This window comes from Lupinus angustifolius, chromosome LG11 (genome assembly GCF_001865875.1).
Source record: "Lupinus angustifolius cultivar Tanjil chromosome LG11, LupAngTanjil_v1.0, whole genome shotgun sequence".
Lineage (NCBI taxonomy): Eukaryota > Viridiplantae > Streptophyta > Magnoliopsida > Fabales > Fabaceae > Lupinus > Lupinus angustifolius.
This window is the reverse complement of record NC_032019.1, coordinates 29,308,381-29,328,162: the sequence shown is the minus strand read 5'-3', so window position 1 is coordinate 29,328,162 and position 19,782 is coordinate 29,308,381. Positions and strand designations below refer to the sequence as shown.

Sequence of the window (19,782 nt, the reverse complement as noted above, 5' to 3'; positions counted from 1 at the left end):
TATATATATATATATATATAGCTAGCTAAAGAAATGAAGAAATTAAAATTATAAAGTTAAATTAAAAGTCATCATTCTGAATGCAGATTACCAAAATGGTGAATTTATAAGTTAGGAGACATGAAATTGTATCATATCAGAGTGGTTTCCATGCTGAGACTGTAAGAAGAAACCTATTTTGCCACCCCAAAGAGATAGCTCTTCCTTCATCCCTTTCAGAAATTCTGAATCCATCACCATCCTCTTCTTCAATCTGGTATGAACAATAATGTGTCCTCATCTTCAGAAGTAGCTTTGCTTGGATCATAGATTTTGAGCTTATTTTTGTTCCTACAAACCCATGATGCTCCATTCTTGCTTTTAGTGTCTCATTTATCTCATATTTTTGGCAATCAAAACCATTATCCATGTCATAGTTGAGTACATGTTTGATCTCTTTTCCAAGAAGCTTCTTTTCAATTCTCAGCCTCTCAGTGCTCTCAAGTGGAAGGCAATCATCAAGTGAATCAAACATGGCTGCAAAGTAGTGCAAGGACTCGGTGAACCTTGACAAGAAGGTCCTAAGATTCCTGATACCTTCTTGTTTCACCAACACCACAATGGAGGGGTTAAGAGAATGAACAAATCCCAATGTGTCAAAGATATTCATAAAACCACTCGAAGTGTTCAAATAAGAACCCAAGTTCACAGCCACAGTTTCATTCTTCTTTTTTCTTAGGTTAATAATCCTTGACCCTCTTAACAACCCTTGGAACTCAAACACAAGGTTACCAAAACCCTTTGAGAAACTAACCAATCTAGACTCAGTTTCTTGCAGCTCTTTCATGTTGCCAAATCCAGTTATCCTGAGTGATATGCGGTTTCCACTTGTTGCCTTCTCTGAAAGTGATTGAATGAGACAAGGCCATTGAAAACCATAGGAAACATCAAAATCAATGACATGTAGTGCACGGTTGTTCCTTTCTTCTTCAGCCTCAAAGGCTTCTAAGATAGCTTGGTTTGCAGTGAAGTGTGCAAATTGGTAATAAGGTGAGACCCTATAGATATCTGTGAATGCTAGAAACTCTTCCTCACTTGTAGGTTCCACCATGAGCATGTCATAGAAGGGTGATTTTCTTGTGAGAAGCCTTGCAGCAAGACCATCAGCAAAATATGCCACTACTCTTTGAACTGAGTCACCAGTTAGGGAAACTGTTTGATAAAGTTCTGTGAGATTCTCTAGTGATGTACCTAAGTTTTTCTCATCAATAGCTGTGGCAGTTGTGAGAAGCAAGTGGATCAAAGGAAACCCATTTCCATCTTCAATCACTCCTTTCTTTCTATGATGATGGTTTTGTCTTAGCATCTGCTCCCTCATTTGGAGGAGCCAAAAAATCTTCCCTTCATAGGAGTTCATCATAGGACTAATAATAGAGTTAGAATTATTAGCCCTTATTGTCCTTCCCTTCTTTTTTCTTTCCCTACCAGAAGAAACTGAAAGGCTAAGATTTAGAAGCTCATCTTCCTCCGAATCTTCCATATCTGAAGATGGAAGAAAGAGGAGGTTAAGGATAGAGTAAATCTAGGAGATGAACAGTGTTATTTGTGTTTGTAGGCTTTTAAGAGTTAAGAGCTTATTCCTCATGTCATGAGATAGAGGTTATATATATATATATATATATATATATATATGAAGGAAGCATGTATGGGAGGATAAATTATTTGATAGAGATACTTTGTAGAGATATGGATGTAGAAATAATTAATAAAATCTTAAAGCATATTAAAATTTTAATTCTAGTTAAAATTTAATAATAAATGATAGTATCAAAAAATATAAATATATTTATTTCCAAATATGATATGTTGTCACACACTTTTTTCTCTATTTTATAAATGTGATGCAATAGAAATATTATTAATTAATATATAACTGTGTATTTGATTAAAAAATATCCATAATAGTACCAACAAGACTCAGATTGGTAAATGGCAAAAGTCCTAAAATATGAAATGAGATGTTGAGTTTATGTTATGTGTATAAAAAGAGTTTTGTAATTAGAGGCAAAACATGATACCCTTAGTCCAGAAAAAAAGCATAATTAATCATTATAGTTTATATTTTCTCATACTTATTCCACATTACTTAGTCTACTATATTTATATAAGAATTTCCTCCCAATGAAGGTGGGTATCCCTGACTTTTCTTTTATATTTTCCAATAAGATGGAGAAATTAAGAAGGCATCTAATTATTCTTTAGAATCTTTGGTTAGGAGAACACGTTAATATGTTATTTTACTATGATGGATTGCTTTTCAAATCCATGAGTAGTTGCATTGGCTTGCAAGATGCCATATGCAATGGACAAGAGACAACAGTGTCAATGAGGAATAAGACTATAAGAGTACCGTCCTTGAGAGTTGTCTTAATAATCAAAATACAATTTGGAAAAAATTATTTATATATTTTTTGTAATATGGATAATTTATTAGGTAAAGTAAATATATTCTGTGTATAATGCTATCATTATGTCACTGAAAGAGGTTCAAATAATACTAATTACTACTAAATTAATTTCCCTAAGCTCCCTTCCATTCATCACACATATTCCTTTTCTCCACTATACAATTTCATTTACCTTTATTCAGTTAGGTAAAGTCTATCAATACGGCGAAAAAGTTGGTGTAGTGGTGTAAGGTCTCATTAAATTTTAGGATGATTAAGAATGTCAAATGTTCGATTTCTAGGAGCGACACTTCTTAAGAGGAACAGTCACGCATCCTAAAAGAGATTAATTTCTTACTCATTGAGTAAGGGAATACTACTGGTAGTACCCAAAAAAAAGTTAAGTAAAATCTTGCATTTTGATTTACCATGCATGCTATAGCTTATATGTTGTATATTGAATTTGGATCAAATTTGAAAAGTAATATATACACATGTCAACGTCATGAAGCTTAAGTATTGGTTAATTGGAACATCCGCAATTTTGTTCTTTTGTTATTCCTTTGAAGGAAACAAAAAAATTTGGTCTCTATTCTTCTCAAAATAGTTTTTAATTGGCACATTTCAGAGCTTCTTACAAGGATTTTGGCTTTGTTAGCATATGTTCCTTTAGTACATAGGACCCTTTGCAAGGAAACTTTTGACACCTTCTCATCATAATATACCAAGACAAATGAATGCAACAAAAGGTGACCTAACTTGCCTGTTGTGAATTGCATTTGATTTTTTTTTTCTTTTTGTTTGAAATCACTATATATCATAAATTATTCAATTTGATTTTTCTTCTTTTGGTGACAAAAACATGGGCTATGAATGAACGTAGAATATGGGATTACAAAAAAAACCATAAACCATCTTTTATTTTTGAATTATTAAATATATTCCCTCACCATTTGGATAAGAAATTAATTCCCTTATATGTATGTGATTACCTCTCTCAATAAGTGTCGCTTCCAGGAATCAAACTTTTGAACTTTTGATCATCCTAAAAATCTAGCAGGATATTACACTACTAAACGAAAGCCTTGTTGGTTGGTGAACTACATATAATGTAACTACATACTCTGCGCATCATCAAAGGTAAATAAATATGTTCACTATTTTATTGATTATAGTATTATTGTATTGTAACATCATAGTTGATATGAGATTAAAATCAAGGTTCTTATTGGGCGAAAAAAAATGAGATTATTTAAAGTTTATTAATAATGTGACAAAACAAATATATCTTGAACTCAAGTCCTCAATTAAATGAGTAAGAAAAGAGAATGTATAAAATTTTAATAATGAACTTTGTTATTGAAAATTTAGTATAATTACTCACATAATAATTAAACTCTTTTTTATAAAGAATGTACTCATTTTCCTCTACCATTTCCTTTGAACTCTCATTTTCACATAAATTTTAAGGTATAAAATTTACTTATTTTTCATGATAAATAAGAGCTCTCAATTTCCCCAAACATGACCTATAAAATGTTAGGGCAACCCTAATAGTATATTCATATTTCCTTTTTATAACTTGTAAGTAAACAAGTATAAATATGTAGATAGTATTCATGTAGAATGCAAAAATTTTACACTTCTTCATTTTAAACATATTTAAACAAAAGTTATAATAGTATAAACACGTAAACATTATTTATGTACAATGCAATTTTTTTTTACACTTTTTTCATTTTAAACAAAAGTTATATTAATTCACATAACAATAATTTAAATTCCATATCGATTTCTTCTTATTAAAATTATTTATTATAGATGTACCTTTGTCAATTAACCATAATACTGACTTTATTCCATCATGAAAATGAAATTGGGGGATAGTCTCAGGTGGCAGTGCAGGATCTTAAAATGTCACAATCTAAATTCTTCATTGTCGTGTTAATGGACGACATAATAAACAATATTATAGCCTCTAAATATTATGCTCTAATATTATAGAACATTACAATGGCTTCTTATTGGATGCATTAAGTATATTATCCATAATAGAGTTGGTAACAGCAAAAAGAAAGCACGCACCATAAAAGTGATCACAATACATGGAAGACCAAAATCAAATGTATATAACACTTTAATTTATATGCATCTTCCCCATGTTTTGTATTAGGGTAGTATCTTTTGTGTTTTTTAATATATTTCTTTTCTTAGCAAAAAAAATTATATTCATCTTTTTTCATTATTATAAATTAGGGTAAATATATTATTTATCATTCATTTATATATTATTTTTTTATTTAAAAGTCAAATGCAATATAACGATTTAATACCTATGCATCCTGTCATTAATATAAAAGATTTTTACATTTACATTATTATATATATTATATTTATGTATTTAAAAACAATAATAATTAGTATATAAATAATGAAAGATATGTTAATAATGTAAAAAATATAGTATCATTGTATAAATTATTTTCTAATCGTCTTTTATGTCTCAACTTGATGAATGAAAAGGTGAGATGGGGAAGGAAGAAAAATATTTGAGATATGAAAAAGAAGAGATACGGGAAAGACGGAAAAGGAAAGTGAGTGAGGAAAAAATGGTGAGGTACAAAAACATGCCTTGTTGTCAGACATATCCCCGTGAGGTCTCAATCAAAAAAATTTCTTTCTTCTTTTTCTCTATAATTTTCCCACTTTGCGTGAGAAAATGAATTGTATCTGAAGTTGAATACTTGTGGGAGGATACAAATTTAACTTTGTTAATTGGTTTTGATAATAGGGTTAATCTTGTACTTCAAACATAAATATATAATCTACCTAGTCTATAATTTCAAAAAATTGTTATCATCTTGAAAACTATTTATATCAATGAAGTTAGTCACATAAATTTAATCCTTCAAAGATTATGGTCTCACCAACTTAGTACAGTAAAGAAATTTGTTATTGTATTATTTGCTTAGAGATTAAAAATGAAGTCAACAATACTATTTTACAAGTAACTAATATATATGATTTTTGCTATGGAAAGTAATATAAATACAACTGATATAATATTATATATGTTTTATTAGAAATATAACAATGCTTAATTTTGAAAGTAATGTTTAATCATAAATTATTAAAAATATTAACAATAAAGTAAATATCCTCAAGTGCATATATATATATATATATATATATATATATATATATATATAACATTTTTATAACAAAAAAACTTAATTAATAATGATTATAATGGGTATTCATACCATTACTGATACACTTACATAATAGAGTGAGAAAAAATATAAATTATCAGACTCATACACCCATCATAAAAAGAAACGTTGTTATCAACAATGACTTTAGCAAGACTTAACTTTAATCAAATCTAACAAGGACAAAATATCATAAGATTTCTATAAAAAAATATCGAATTACGAAGAAGCCAAATAGATCATACAATTGTTACTCAAATTATAAGTTTAGTCTCTTCAGCAACTCTTTCCTGTGAAGAACACCTCAAACTAAGAGTCATACATTGATTCCACTTCAATAGGATCAACTTCAAATTAACCATTGAAAAATTCTTGTCCAAAGTATGCTAGAGTCATGACGTTTTATAAATAAATGTAAGGCTAATTCTTCTCTATAAAACAAAATGCACAATCACCACCCAACGACAAACCCTTAGTATCGAGATTATCTTTTTTGACAATCTATCTCCTAGCAGTGCCATGCTATTATTTTTAGAAAAGAAGATAGGAATATGAGAAGAATGTGAATTCATTGATTGATTTGATTGCTACACCATAATGTGTTTATATACAAGATGCCTTGTTGACCAAGTAATACAACTAACTTAACTAACTATCCTAACAAACCAGAAAGCACATGCTTTAAAACAAATAAGCATATGTTAAATATGTATTAAGAAACTCTACTACATTCATCATTCACGACCCACGTGAATTGTAAATGGTCTTGCAAAAGTGTCCAATCCAAACTGGCTCAGGCCAAGGCCTGATCCATAATGCCAAGCTGCCTAAGAGCCAATGCTTGATCCATCGTACCAAACTGCCTAAGAGTGTGCTCTGAATCCTGACCAAGGCTACTCTGTTTGGTGCATCTGTCCAAGCAAGTCTGATGCATCTGCCCAAGTCTGATGCATTTGGCCAAGCAAGTCTGGTGCTAAGTGTGGTGCATCTGGTGCCAAGTTTGGTGCATATGGCTGCATCAACTTTGATGCATAATATGCAAACATATAGAACAACTAAAGTAGTATGTGTTCACATGAATATTAAGTAGGCTAAATAGTAGTTTAAGTGATGTAAATTAATATCCCCCATCAAGCTGGAGAGTGGATATTTATCACTCCAAGCTTGGACAACAAATGGTGAAATATGGATGGATCCAAGGCCTTAGGCAAGATTTCTGCAGTTTGTTCTTCAGAACTAATAGGAAGCAAATGATAAAGCTTACTTTGTAGTCTTTCCCTAGCAACATGACAATCAATTTCAATATGTTTTGTCCTATCATGGAAGACAAGATTAGCAGCAATATATCTTACCGAGTTATTGTTACAGTAAAGAAGTGCAAGATTTTTAAAAGAGATGTGAAAATCAGTAAGTAAATAGGTAAGCCATTATACCTCACAAGATACAATTTCCAAGGCTCTATATTCAGCTTCTGAAGAAGACCTTGATATTGTGTTTTGCTTCTTGGATTTCCAAGATATCAAAACATCTTTTAAGAACATGCAATATCCAGATATAGATCTCCTTGTATCAGGACAAACAACCCAATCTGAATCAGTAAACCCTTTTAGATGAACTATAGATGTTGTTGGATAGAAAAGCCCTTGGCCAAGGCTGCCTTTGATGTAACGAAATACCCTTGTCATGGCCTTGTAATGATTCATTACAGGGGCAACCATGAATTGGTTGCATTGTTGGATGGAAATGCTGAAGTCTGGCCTAGTATTGGTTAAGCAAAGAAGCCTTCCAACAAGTTGTCTATAGGTGACAAGATCATGGTATAAGTTGTTGTCATTCTGATGTAGTTTAGTGTTTTTGATCATTGGAGTTGCAACAGGTTTTGATTCTAAGAATCCTGTGTCTAGCAATAAGTCTAAGGCATATTTTCTTTGACACAAAGTTATGCCTTGCTTAGATCTTGCTACTTCTAAACCAAGGAAATATTTCAAATCACCCAAGTCCTTGATTTTTAAATTGTGATCTAGATGTTGCTTGATAGAGTTTATTTCAGAATTATCATTGCCAGCCAAGATTAAGTCATCAACATATATCAATAAGGCAGTAAATTGATTATGAATGGATTTGGTGAATAAAGAGTGATCATGTGAGGATTGCTTGTATCCTAAGGAAATCAAGGCAGTGGACAGTTTGGCAAACCATTGCATACTGGCTTGCTTTAATCCATAAAGAGATTTATTCAATTTGAAAACAAGATTAGGCATAGAACAATGAACACCTTGAGGTAAAGACATGTAAACATCTTCATTCAAATCACCATGTAAAAATGGATTATTAACATGAAGTAGTTGTAGAGACCAACCTTGACTAGCAGCTAAGGCTAATAGAAGTCTCACTATGGTAAGCTTGACACAAGAGCAAAGGTTTCATAGTAATCCAAACTTTCTATTTGGTTATACCCTTTGGCAACAAGTATGACCTTGTGCCTTTGGATACTACCATCAGAGTTAAACTTGAGTTTGTAAACCCATTTAGATCCTATATTTCTTTTATGAGATGGTAATGGAACTAATGTCCAAGTGTTATTGAAGGCTAAGGCTGCAAGTTCATCCTGCATAGCCTGAGTCCATTCTTTGGACTTAATGGCTTGATTAAAAGTCTTAGGTTCTATGTGAGAGGAAATGGTAAGGCAGTGTTTTAGGTATGAGGGGGAGAGAGCTTGATAGGATAAGACATGATGTAGAGGGTGTTTAATGTTAAGGCCTGTGTGAGGTTGTTCTTGGCTTAAGAGAATGCAATGATAATACCTTAGGTAGGTTGGTGGGTGGGTAACTCTATGAGACCTCCTAATGGGTGGATCTAAGGGTAAGATGTGATGAGGTTGTGAACCTGGTGAATGCTCTACTGTGGGATTGGTCTCAATTGTATATGGAGTTGATGGTCTTTCCTGAATGGTAGGTAGGTCAAGAAGGAACTTAGGACCAGTGTTGGAGTGAATAGTGGCTGGATCTATGTTTCAATGGATATTGTGAGGCTTATATGGAAAAATGTGTTCATAGAACACAACATTTCTAGAGACATGTCTGCTTCTATTTGAGAGATCAAGCACTATGTAGCCTTTTGTTCCTGATTTATAGCCAAGAAAAGAACACTTCCTTTCTCTTGGATCCAATTTGGTCCTTTGAGCAGTAAGGGTTGAGGCAAAATAGAGGCTGCCAAAGACCCTTAGGTGACTAAGGCAAGGAGGTTTATTGAATAAAATCTCAAAAGGTGATTTAAGTCCTAGTGTAACAGTAGGCAATAGGTTTGTAAGATAAACAACATGAAGCATGACATAACCCCAATAACAAGTAGCTAAGTTAAAATGAAAAAACATGGTTCTAGTTACATTGAGAATGTGCTTATGTTTCCTTTCTACTACAAAATTCTGCTCAGGTTTTTCAATGCAAGAAGTTTGATGAATAATGCCTAGCTTAGAGTAGCAATCATGCATCATAAATTCTTTGCCATTACCACTCCTAATAGACTTAACTTTATGGCTAAACTGAGTATACACCATTTGTATGAAGGTATCTATCAGATTCCTAGTGCTACCCTTGGTTGTCATGAGAAATATCCATGTATACTTACTAAAATCATCAACAATAGTAAGGAAATATCTATCTCCATGTATGGTATAGACATGTAAAGGTCCACAAATATCCATATGGACAAGTTCAAAAGGATGTGTGGTATAAGCATTACTTTTTGAAAAAGATAATTTGGGTTGCTTGCCTAGGTGACAGAAATCACAAACCTTACTAGGGTCAAACTTCACATAAGGAAAACATTTGCCAATATTATCAAGAATGACATTTGAAGGGTGTCCTAATCTAAAATGTCAAAGTTCAAAGCAAGACAAAGTTTCTTTTTGTAAAGCAGTAATAATGTGCATAATATTATTAAACTGAGGATGCTTGGCTAATATGTAAAGATTATTCTTCATTTCAGCATGTTCAATCATCCTCAAAGTAGTCATATCCTGGATGAGACTAGAAATCTTATAAAAAACAAGCTTGCATCTAAGAGAGGAAGCAAGCTTGTGAACATAAATTAAGTTGTATTTCAAACCATGATTATACAAAACATCATATAAAGTAAGGTGATTAAAAAGAGGCACAGTTCCTAAGTGTTATGCTTTAATAGTGACATTAATGGGAAGTTTGACATAAATGGGTTTGATGGTTGTTAGGATTTGATGATGAGAGGAAGAAGAATCAGTGAAGACGAAAGAGAAGAAGAAGAAAAGCCTTCGGAGAGAGAGAGAGAGAATGACGAAGGAAGAAAGAGAAGATGAGAGTGAGAGAGTAATGAGAAATAATCTATTTTATGTATTGAATTCTTAATGTGCAAAGAATACATGCTCTATATTTATAAAGAGCAGAGAAAAGTAATGGAAATGTATATGGACAGGCATAAGGGCCATATACATTAAGAGAGAGATAGTTACAAAGCAGTTACATAAATTAGTTAAAACTGAACTACTCTAATATTCCCCCCTAAATTTGGAGCCATCATGACCACTTTGAGCAGTACACAGATCAGTCACATGAAGCTTATCTCGGAGAAGAAGAAATATGGAGGTAGAGAGAGGTTTAGTGAGAATATATGCAACTTGAAGCTCAGAGGAAACATGCTCAACAAGTAACTGCTTGCTAATAACCCTTTCTCTGACTCAAAAAAGATCAAGCTCAATATGCTTGGTTCTGGAGTGAAGAACCAGATTTCTGGAGAGTAAGACAGTGCTGATTCTTTGAGACCTATGCCTACTTGAATTTGCACAAACAAATGCACCTGTGATTTTGAGAAGATTATCAGGAACTATAGGGACTCTAAGTATGTGATATGTGTCCTCAAAGGGCTCAATGATGAATATAACACAATAAAGACTCAAATTCCTTTGATGGAACCACTTCCCCTCATCAACAAAGAGTTTTCCTTGGTTATTCATCAAGAAAGGCAGCAAGAAGGAGCTAAGATTGGCCAACACAAAAACAATATTGAACAACGTTAACACTACACAATCATGGAAGCCACAATTCAACATAAACAATATGAGAATTGGGCCTAACTACAACAACAAGGGAGGTGGTAGGAAATTCCAAACAAATACAGGATCCAATTCAAGAAACTATAGTACTCCCAACAACAGCAAATTATGCACCTTCCATGGTAAAGAAGGTCATACCACAGAGACTTGTTATTTTAAGCATGGGTCCCCCCCCCCACCCCCACCCCGTAAAGAAAGTCCAGGAGCAATATTGGTGTCACCACCACTGAATGGCACGAACTATCATAGTTGGAGGTGAGTAGTGAGAAGAGCACTCTCATCAAAGTACAAATTCAAGTTCGTCACTGTGATAATAAGGGCTCTACAAGAGACAAATGTTATGTTTGATGCCTGGGAGAAATGCAACATTGTGGTCATCTCATGGATCACAAGGTCCTTAAGTCCACAAATAGCACAAAGCATAGTATACATAGACAACTCTCAAGAACTTTGGCTCGACCTCAAAGAAAGATTTTCAAAGGGTGATTATTTTAAGACATCTGATTTACTTCAAGAACTACACTTTATTAAACAAGGCGAGAGAGATGTTTCCACTTATTTTACTCATGTCAAGATTCTTTGGGAAGAACTGGAATAGAGGCTTTGAATTGCAATTCTTGAAGAAGACTTTGAATCCAGATCATCTCACTAGCAGCAAGAGTCAAACTGCGATATTCTGCTTCAGATGTGGACCGAGCAACCCATTCGTGTTTCTATAAACACCAGTAAACCAAATTTGGGCCAAGGTAAACACATGCCCTAGAAGTAGACTTACGGTCATCAGAATCAGATGCCCAATCTGCATCACAGTAAGTGTAAAGAGAAAAAGGATGATGAGGAGATACCAATTTTAATAATAGACCATGAGTAATTGTTCCTTGGAGGTACCATAAAATCCTTTTTAAAGCCTTCCAGTGTTCCTCTTGATGTTGTGGATTCCAAACAAATACATGATCCAATTCAAGAAACTATAGTACTCCCAACAACAGCAAATTATGCACCTTCCATGGTAAATAAGGTCATACCACAGAGACTTGTTATTTTAAGCATGGGTCCCCCCTCTCCACCCCCACCCCGTAAAGAAAGTCCAGGAGCAATATTGGTGTCACCACCACTGAATGGCACGAACTATCGTAGTTGGAGGTGAGCAATGAGGAGAGCACTCTCATCAAAGAACAAATTCAAGTTCGTCAATGGGATAATAAGGGCTCCACAAGTGACAAATGTTATGTTTGATGCCTGGGAGAGATGCAACATTGTGGTCATCTCATGGATCACAAGGTCCTTAAGTCCACAAATAGCACAAAGCATAGTATACATAGACAACTCTCAAGAACTTTGGCTCGACCTCAAAGAAAGATTTTCAAAGGGTGATTATTTTAAGACATCTGATTTACTTCAAGAACTACACTTTATTAAACAAGGCGAGAGAGATGTTTCCACTTATTTTACTCATGACAAGATTCTTTGGGAAGAACTTGATTCTTTGAGACCTATGCCTACTTGAATTTGCACAAACAAATGCACCTGTGATTTTGAGAAGATTATCGGGAACTATAGGGACTCTAAGTATGTGATATGTGTCCTCAAAGGGCTCAATGATGAATATAACACAATAAAGACTCAAATTCCTTTGATGGAACCACTTCCCCTCATCAACAAAGAGTTTTCCTTGGTTATTCAACAAGAAAGGCAGCAAGAAGGAGCTAAGATTGGCCAATACAAAAACAATATTGAACAACGTTAACACTACATAATCATGGAAGCCACAATTCAAAATAAACAATATGAGAATTGGGCCTAACTACAACAACAATGGAGGTGGTAGGAGATTCCAAACAAATACAGGATCCAATTCAAGAAACTATAGTACTCCCAACAACAGCAAAAATTATGCACCTTCCATGGTAAAGAAGGTCATACCACAGAGCCTGATGACCATATGATCAGCCATGACCATATGATCAACCAGATTGGCCATGAGCCTGATGATGCAGATGTTGGCTACACATCAGGTAATGCTCTATCTAGCCAAACTTGGATTCTGGATATTGGAGCTACAGATCACGTCACTAACAACTTATCAAATTTCACAATTTATAAGACCATTATTAGAGTAGTTTAGTTAGTAGTTCAATTAACTACTTTATGTAACTGCTTTGTAACTGTCTCTCTCTTAATGTATCTGGCCCTATGCCTGTCCATATACATTTTCAATAGTTTTCTCTGCTCTTTATAAATATAGAGTGTGTATTCTTTGCACATTAAGAATTCAATACACAAAACAGATTATTTCTCATTACTCTCACTCTCATCTTCTCTTTCTTCCTTCGCCATTCTCTCTTTCTCTCACCGAAGGGTTTTCTTCTCCTTCTCCTTTGTCTTCACTGATTCTTCTTCCTCTCATCATCAAATCCTAACATGGCATCTAGAGTTTATAGATCCTGAATATCAAAGGATTCTTTTCCACCGATGTCACCTTCTCTCTCTCCTCGACCTTCGACGGTGGTTCCTCCGGTGACGGTTACTTTCTTTCACAATGTTTCAAAAAAACTTTCAAAGAAAAATTATTTCATCTGGAAACAACAAGTAGAAGCCGTCCTAGCTTCACATTGACTTGAACAATTTGTGGTGAATCCGCAGATTCCACTTTGTTTTCTCTTAGAAGAAGATCATGATCTTCAATGATTGAATCCAGCTTTTCTGCAATGGGAAGAACAAGACCAGCACCTGGTGTCGTGGTTGCTTTAGTCCCTTTCTGAATCTGTTCAATCTCGAGTGCTAGGGCTCAAGCATGTGTGGCAGATTTGGGATGAAGTTCATATATTCTTTGATTCCTTAATTCATGATCGTAGCCAACTCCTTCTCTCTCAACTTCGCACAATTAAGAAAGGCACTCAAAGTGTTACGGAGTGTGTATCTCGCATAAATGCATTAATCCACTCTCTTGCTGCAGTTGGTGAGGTAATTTCTGGCTGTGAACAGGTTCGTTTAGTTCTTGAAGGTCTTCCTTCCGAATATGAATCTTTCGTTACTACGATCAATAATAGAACTGAATCTTATTCTTCTATTCAACTTGAGTCTCATTTAATGGTTCACGAGACTTATTTGGAGAGGATTCATCCTCCCGCTAATGAGGTATTTTCAGCTAATGTTGCTAGTTCCTCTCTCAAGCATCAATTCTCTAAAGCTAGACATCAACAGTTTCAGAATCAACATTATTAGGAAGCAACTCATTTTCCTTCACACGTGGTGTCAGATACTCCTGCTGGATATCAGTATACTGTTATTGAGTACCAATCTGGGGTTCCTCATATAGGGAGAGAACGTGGCAATTATTCTGGACATGGCAGGGTTATCGTTCTGGACGTGGTTCGTTGCCAACTGTGTAACAAACCTAGTCATGAAGCCTTGCAATGCTGGTACCGGTTTCATCTGGTAATGCAGTCACAAGTTCCTTCTTCTCCGGTTCAATATGCTCAGTATGCATCCCCAACTCAGGTTGTGCGTCCTGCCTGTGGAAATAGTGTTCCCTCTCATTTTCAGCAACACACTTCCAGACTCTATGGAAATAATGTCCCTCCCGTGTTACATCTGGGATATCTTCAGCCCTATGTTTTAGGGTTGGCTCCTATGTCACCTGCTCAGTCTCACTATGACTCTTTTCATCCTGCACAAGGGCAGCCTAGCCCGCTGCATCATTCGGTTGGTATGGACCCACAAGCTTACAATTCTCAGTTGTGGTATCCTGATTCTGGAGCCACACATCACATTACTACTGATTCGTCAAATTTGATACACTCTGCTGGCCTATCCATATCTGACAACATTTTTATGGGTAATGGTTCTAGTGCACCTATTACAGGTATTGGTACGACAGAGTTTCAATCTCCTCACAACCCCTCACATGTTCTCACACTTAAAATTTTACTTCTAGTTCCTTCTATAACCAAGAACCTTGTTAGTGTTAGTCAATTCGCCAAGGACAACTCTATGTATTTTGAATTTCATTCTCATTATTGTTGTGTTAAATCTCAGGTTGATGATACCTTACTTCTAGAGGGCACTCTCGGTCCTAAAGGGTTATATGTCTTCACCGATCTCCTGCTACCTGTCTCACTATCATCCTCAGTTTCTAGCAGTAATAGTTCTAATGTTCAGTCGTGATCTAACTTTTCTATTTCTCCTACATGTAAAAACTCTAGGCATGATTCTTTGTATTTGTTATGGCATTCTCGGTTAGGTCATCCAAATAAATAAGTTGTGCAGTATATTTTGAAACACTGTAAACTTCCCCTCATAAAAAAACAATATTTTTTTTGTAGCGCTTGTGCTTTAGGTAAATCACATCGTTTACCTTCAAGACCTTCACACACGGTTTATTCCACTCCTTTTGAGTTGGTGTTTATAGATCTTTGGGGACCTTCTCCAGATGCATCTATTTCGGGGTTCAAATACTATATGTCCATTGTTAATTCTTGCACTAGATACACTTGGTTTTTTCTTCTCAAGCAAAAGTCTAAAGCTCTTAGTATTTTTAAGTAATTCCACACTATGATTGAAGTTCAGTTTTAGGGAGTCTTAAAGTTTGTCCGGACTAATTGGGGTGGGGAGTTTCGTCCTTTTGCCTCCCTTTTGAAAACTCTCGGTATTCATCATAGAATTATTTGTCCTCACACTCATCATCAAAATGGGGTGGTCGAAAGGAAACATAGGCATACTATAGAAATGGAGTTGACTTTGCTTGCCCAATCTTCTCTTCCTTTACAGTATTGGGAGTGTGCTTTTGACACCACTGTCTATCTCATAAATAGAATTCCCAGTCAATCTATCAAGGGTGAAGTTCCTTATACTTGTCTTTACAAATCCCCTCCTGACTACACATTTCTAAAAATCTTTGGTTGTGCCTGTTTTCCTTGTTTAAGACCTTATGCCAAACATAAGTTGCAATACAGGTCTGAAGAGTGTACTCTTCTAGGGTATTTTTCATATCATAAAGGGTATAAATGTCTTTCTTCTAAGGGTAGAATGTATGTTTCTCGTGATGTTATTTTCAACGAGGGCAAGTTTCCTTTCACTGTTTCTGCCACTCCCACATCCGACTGCCAACCTAGTAGTAGTGTCTGTAACTCTCTCAGTGGTGTCTCAACCCTCGTCTCTAAATACCTAACCTCTTTCCTCTACTTCGGCCACTACTTCCCAAGCTGTTATATCCTCTACTACTCCTTTTCACCAGTCTCTCAATTCATCCTCATCCCCGTGTGTGTCTCCACCATTGCTGGTTACTGGTCCTAGTCAGGTGTTGCCTCTTAATTCTCACCCAATGCTTACAAGGTCAAAAATTGTTCACTCTAGGACTGTATCTTTTCCTAGTGCTCTTACTGCCTATGTTGAACCAAAAACAGGAAAGATTACCTTATCCCTTCCTGAGTTGAGAAATGTTGTGGAAGCAGAATTTGATGCTTTGATGAAAAATGATACTTGGAGTTTGGTTCCTTTACATGAGGATATAGAAGCTATTGGGTGCAAATGGGTGTTCAAGATAAAATAAAATCCCGATGGCACCATTAATAAATACAAAGCACGGTTGGTTGCTAAGGGGTATCATCAAAAACCTGGTTTTGACTACAATGAGACATTCTCTCCCGTTATAAGACCAATTTTTCTAAGGGTTGTGTTAACCTTAGCTCTTACCTATGGATGGGATGTTCAAAAAATTGATGTCAATAATGCTCTCCTTAATGGATTTCTTGAGGAGGCAGTTTACATGTAACAACTAGAGGGGTTCAAGTCCTCAGACAACACTTTAGTCTGCAAGTTGAACAAGGCTATCTACGGTCTCAAACAAGCTCCCAGGGCCTCGTTTGATAAACTGGCAGGAACTCTCTTATCCTTTGGTTTTCAAAAGTGCAGATGTGATTAATCTCTTTTTCTCTTAACTACTTCTATACATAAATTGTTTGTCTTGTGCTATGTTGATGACATCATAATCAAGGGAACTTCTTCCGCTTTGATTAAGCAACTCATTGAAAAGATGAATCTTGTCTTTGCTCTCAAAGATCTTGGTGCTTCAGATTATTTTTTGGGTATTAAAATTCAAAAACTTCTAAATGGGTCTCTTATTCTTACTCAGTCCAAATACATTAAAGACTTGTTACAAAAATTTCATATGGATAATATGAAGAGTCTTCCTACTCCTATAGTTGGAGGGTGCAAGCTTACTAGACATGGGAGCAATTTCTTGGAGGATGGAAAATTGTACCGGTCTCTTGCTGGGGCCTTACAATACATCACTATTATTAGAACAAAAATTTCCTACAATATCAGTAAGGTGTGTCAGTTTCTTTCACAACATCAAGAGGAACACTGGAAGGCTTTAAAAAGGATTTTATGGTACCTCCAAGGAACAATTACTCATGGTCTATTATTAAAATTGGTATCTCCTCATCATCCTTTTTCTCTTTACACTTACTGTGATGCAGATTGGGCATCTGATTCTGATGACCGTAAGTCTACTTCTAGGGCATGTGTTTACCTTGGCCCAAATTTGGTTTACTGGTGTTTATAGAAACACGAATGGGTTGCTCGGTCCACATCTGAAGCAGAATATCGCAGTTTGACTCTTGCTGCTAGTGAGATGATCTGGATTCAAAGTCTTCTTCAAGAATTGCAATTCAAAGCCTCTATTCCAGTTCTTCCCAAAGAATCTTGACATGAGTAAAATAAGTGGAAACATCTCTCTCGCCTTGTTTAATAAAGTGTAGTTCTTGAAGTAAATCAGATGTCTTAAAATAATCACCCTTTGAAAATCTTTCTTTGAGGTCGAGCCAAAGTTCTTGAGAGTTGTCTATGTATACTATGCTTTGTGCTATTTGTGGACTTAAGGACCTTGTGATCCATGAGATGACCACAATGTTGCATCTCTCCCAGGCATCAAACATAACATTTGTCTCTTGTGGAGCCCTTATTATCCCATTGACGAACTTGAATTTGTTCTTTGATGAGAGTGCTCTCCTCATTGCTCAGCTCCAACTATGATAGTTCGTGCCATTCAGTGGTGGTGACACCAATATTGCTCCTGGACTTTCTTGTGGATGAAGGTAGTAAGGGCTACTTGGATTTTGTGATGTATCAACACCTTATTGTGAGTGTTGAGTCTGGTTTGATTCTGCCTCCATTATTTTGGTTGAAGCAGGGAATATATGTGATTACTTGAACTTTATGAAGATAAAGAATTATGGCGCAGCAGAGCTCTCAATTTGAGAGATCTGATACCATATTTTTTTTAGAAAAGAAGATAGGTATATGAGAAGAATGTAGAATAATATGAATTCACTGATTGATTTGATTACTACACCATTGTGTACTTATATACAAGATGCCTTGTTGACCAAGTAATAAAACTAACTTAACTATCTATCCTAACAAACCAGAAAGCACATGCTTTAAAACAAATAAGCATGTGTTAAATGTGTATTAAGAAACTCTAGTACATACATCATTCATGACCCAAGTGAATTGTAAATGGTCTTGCAAAAGTGTTCAATCCAAAATAACTCAGGCCAAGGCCTGATCCATCGTGCCAAACTGCCTAAGAGCCAAGGCCTGATCCATCGTGCCAAACTACCTAAGAGTGTGCTCTGAATCCTCACCAAGGCTGCTCTGTTTGGTGCATCTGTCCAAGCAAGTCTGATGCATCTGCCCAAGTCTGATGCATTTGGCCAAGCATGTTTGGTGTTAAGTCTGGTGCATCTGGTGCCAAGTTTGGTGCATCTGATTGCATCAACTTTGATGCATAATCTGCAAACATATAGAGCAGCTAAAACAGTATGTGTTCACATGAATATGAAGTAGGCTAAATAGTAGTTTAAGTGATGTAATTTAATACATGCAAAAGCCATTAACCTTCTAAAGATCTTTGAAAATATAAGGAACTCCATCCTATTATTATTGTACAAGGTTGAGAAAAATCATCTTTAAGTTGAGTGACTTATGGAAAAGCCATGAAAAATGAATGTCTTATGGATCTTATGATCCATTGATTGACTTGGGCACATGCAAACGAATTCTAAGTCGTGTGAACATGGACTTTTTTCCGGAAATGGAATAAGACATTTCCTATGAACCCAGAGCATTGGGCGAGGGGCAGTTACCTCCGACATACGTGTTGTATACAAACTTTTAATCATTGACTGAGGATTCAAGGCAATTAATGCTATATATGAAAATTGAATGTGTTATTAAATTTGTGTGACTTATATTTTAAGTAATGTTATCTAAGTTATAAATTTTTAGTTATATTATAAGATGATGTTGTTGAAAGAATGTTTTTTAGAGGTTTTCCCCCTCAATAAATTGTCCCCGGCAGCGACGCCAATTTGTTGAAAGGCGAAGTTTCTCTTCAGTGTGTTTTCTTTATTTGGTTAAGTAAGTGAACTCGGTTTTATTCTTTGTTCGTCTTCTCGGCTTTGTTGAAATAAATTCCAACGCCGGTATAATAGTTTCAAGAATATTCTAGGTATAACTTACTTCTAATAATCATGTGAATAAGTTATTCATTCTTTGCCCCATCTCCGCTTTGTTAGAATAAATTCTAACGTCGGTACAGTGGTATCGAAACAATCACCTATTACATAATTATTAAGTACCTTTGAATATCATCTCGGTTTTGTGGAATAAATTCCAACACCGGTTTAATGGTATTCCAATGTACAAAAATGATGAATAGTTAGTTGTTAGAAACAAATAAATAAATAAAGAACAAAAGAATAATAAAGTTAAGTCACCTTTATTTATTTACTCCCTATTAGGGTTCCTTTTATTAACAAACCAAACTTCTTCCTTTAGGAAGGTTGGTATTAAAGAATAAATAAATTGAGGAATGTAAATAACAATAAATAAAAGTTAGTTAGTTAGCTTCATCACTTTTATATATTAAAAGATGTTTCAACAAATAAATTTATTGATAACACTTTACTATTTTACAATTTACACCTCTTTCAAGATTCAATTGTAGTATAGTATAGGGTTATGTCGAACCACAAGGAATTGCCTAATA

The 19,782-nt window shown here is 35.0% G+C and overlaps 3 protein-coding genes across 3 annotated transcripts in view; 1 reads left to right on the top strand and 2 right to left on the bottom strand.

Annotated features, from left to right (window-relative positions):
* LOC109359580 (scarecrow-like protein 21) lies at positions 21-1,597 on the bottom strand. Its single transcript, XM_019604280.1, has one exon. The coding sequence runs from the start codon at positions 1,517-1,519 to the stop codon at positions 137-139; it is 1,383 nt and encodes a 460-aa protein (XP_019459825.1). The 5' UTR covers positions 1,520-1,597; the 3' UTR covers positions 21-136.
* LOC109359900 lies at positions 12,512-14,891 on the top strand. Its single transcript, XM_019604594.1, has 4 exons — positions 12,512-12,631; positions 12,697-12,792; positions 13,530-13,862; positions 13,950-14,891. The coding sequence occupies exons 1-4, from the start codon at positions 12,512-12,514 to the stop codon at positions 14,889-14,891; spliced, it is 1,491 nt and encodes a 496-aa protein (XP_019460139.1).
* LOC109359898 overlaps positions 18,373-19,782 on the bottom strand; it is a 4,636-nt gene continuing 3,226 nt past the window's right edge. The window contains exon 2 of the mRNA XM_019604593.1: positions 18,373-18,524. Coding sequence (XP_019460138.1) covers positions 18,373-18,524 — 152 coding nt within the window. The remainder of the gene's footprint in view (positions 18,525-19,782) is intronic.

Excerpts from the sequence above, each read along its gene's own strand:
- LOC109359580 (XM_019604280.1), bottom strand. The coding sequence starts at position 1,519 with ATGGAAGATTCGGAGGAAGATGAGCTTCTAAATCTTAGCCTTTCAGTT.
- LOC109359900 (XM_019604594.1), top strand. The coding sequence starts at position 12,512 with ATGAGAATTGGGCCTAACTACAACAACAATGGAGGTGGTAGGAGATTC. Across the intron at positions 12,632-12,696 it reads AAAATTATGCACCTTCCATG|ATTGGCCATGAGCCTGATGA; the intron begins GTAAAGAAGGTC and ends ATGATCAACCAG. Across the intron at positions 12,793-13,529 it reads ATATTGGAGCTACAGATCAC|ATTTGGGATGAAGTTCATAT; the intron begins GTCACTAACAAC and ends CATGTGTGGCAG.